Here is a 1,966-nt window from a genome sequence, read left to right as displayed (position 1 = left end):
ATCAAACCCAGTTCCCCCAGATTAGAGTCCGCGCACTTAGCCACTACACCAAATTGACTCCATCAGGGAAGCCATAAAGGCGCTCAGTCTCCAAGACTGGAACAAGGCTGTGAACGACAGGATGTTTTGAAGGCCATTAATTCATAGGGTCACCATAAGTTGGACATGACTAGACCACACTTAACACATGTGCACCCCATCTGTGACTTTCGGTGGGGATCACATGCTTGGTTTGCTCTCTGTCTGGAGAAAGACACAAACGCCCCCACATAGAACTCTCCTCCAGATGTGCTTCTTTCTAGTGTTCCATGCACATGTGGGGGGCACACTTTCAAAGGTGCGCTTGCCCTCAGCAGCAGCCGGAGTGGTCCCAGTCCAGCCAGAGCCGCCGGAAGCCGGTTGCGTCAACGGTTTCCCTTAGCACCCTTTCTGGGTCTGAACGTTGCCTAATGTCCGCTTTTCTTCTCCTTGTTGTTTTTCCAGCTCACACCAAGGACATGCCCTTCACCTGCGAGACCTGTGGGAAGTCTTTCAAGCGCAGCATGTCCTTGAAGGTTCATTCTCTGCAGCACTCGGGAGAGAAGCCCTTTAAGTGTGAGGTGAGAAGAAACTGGCCGTGGGGCTCCTCACATCCCACTGAATGTCCACCGGCAGGGCTATTTTTGGGCAGGAACACACAGGAACGAAGTTCCGGCTGGCTCCCGAGTTGGCCACACCCAGCAGGAACTCATTAGCATAATAGGCCACACCCAACAGCAGGAACTCATTCGGATGGGCTACATTAGGGGGTGTGTGGCCTAACATGCAAAGGAGTTCCTGCTAAAAAAAAAGGCCCTGGGTTTTGACAACAAACAAGGTTAACAGAATAAGAAGCAAAAGGTGGGTGTGGCTGGATGACCACACTTCTGGTAACATGGGGGTGCGTCCTAATGTGCTAATGAGCTGTGCTGTCAGTGGCCTAATAGGCTAATGAATTTCTGTTGTTGGGTGTGGCCTATTATGCTAATGAGTTCCTGCTGGGCTTTTTCTACAAAAAGGACCACCGGTATCCTGCTAGGCCCTCTGAATTAATTCCCTGTTCTAGCAAGTCTCTAGCTCGGAGTTCCCCAACAGGGTGCCCATGAGTTCCCCAATACGATTCTCTGTTCTCCAAGCTACAGAAGTCGGTTCCCCCAGAGAAAATGGCTGCTTTGGAGGATGGACTCTATGGCGTTGTACCCCACTGAGGGGCCATCCCGGCCTCCACCCCAAATCTCCAGGAATCCCCCAACCTGGAGCTGGGAGATCAGTTGTAATGCCGTGGAATCTCCCGGCCCCACCTGGAGATTGGCAACCCCTGTTACTTACCTGGTTGCTCTGGATTGGGGGGGATACATTTCTGAGTAGTGTGTGTGAACAAGATCTTGGGGTACGGGTGGACCGAAAGTTAAATATGAGCAGCCAGGGGGCGGCAATGACAAAGGCCAATGCAATCTTGGGGTGTATCGACAGAGGCATCACATCCAAATGCACTGCATTGGTCAGGCTGCACCTGGAGTATTGTGTGCAGTCCCGGAGGCCTTACCTCAAAAAGGATGGGGACAGAATGGAGCGGGTGCAGAGGAGAGCGACGAGGAGGATTGGGGGCCTGGAGACCAAGCCCTAGGAGGAAAGGCTGAGGGACTTGGGGATGTTCAGTCTGGAGAAGAGGAGGTGGAAGGATTGCTCTGATGAAGTATTTGAAGGGCTGTCACTTATAGGAGGGCAGAAAGCTGTTCTGGTTGGCAGCAGAGGAGAGGACTCGCAAGAATGGGTTGAAATTAAGGGCGGGAGGGTAACAGCTGGATCTTAGGAAACACTTTTCTCAGGGGTCATTTCGTAGAAAAAGAGGTGCAGGAGCTCATTAGCATAACTCATTAGTATAACTCATTTGCATATGCCACAAACCCCTGACATCACCTGAAGTGTGTCAGAAGGCAACACCCAC

At 51.8% G+C, this 1,966-nt stretch overlaps 1 protein-coding gene across 1 annotated transcript in view; it reads left to right on the top strand.

The window, feature by feature from the left end:
* ZBTB47 (zinc finger and BTB domain containing 47) overlaps positions 1–1,966 on the top strand; it is a 53,487-nt gene that overhangs the window by 46,880 nt on the left and 4,641 nt on the right. Inside the window, exon 5 of the mRNA XM_015408791.1 lies at positions 484–599. Coding sequence (XP_015264277.1) covers positions 484–599 — 116 coding nt within the window. The remainder of the gene's footprint in view (positions 1–483; positions 600–1,966) is intronic.

The sequence above is a fragment of the Gekko japonicus genome, unplaced genomic scaffold (assembly GCF_001447785.1).
Source record: "Gekko japonicus isolate JY-2015 unplaced genomic scaffold, Gekko_japonicus_V1.1 scaffold3103, whole genome shotgun sequence".
Lineage (NCBI taxonomy): Eukaryota > Metazoa > Chordata > Lepidosauria > Squamata > Gekkonidae > Gekko > Gekko japonicus.
The sequence above is the reverse complement of the archived record's forward strand: the minus strand, read 5'-3'. Positions and strand labels throughout refer to the sequence as shown.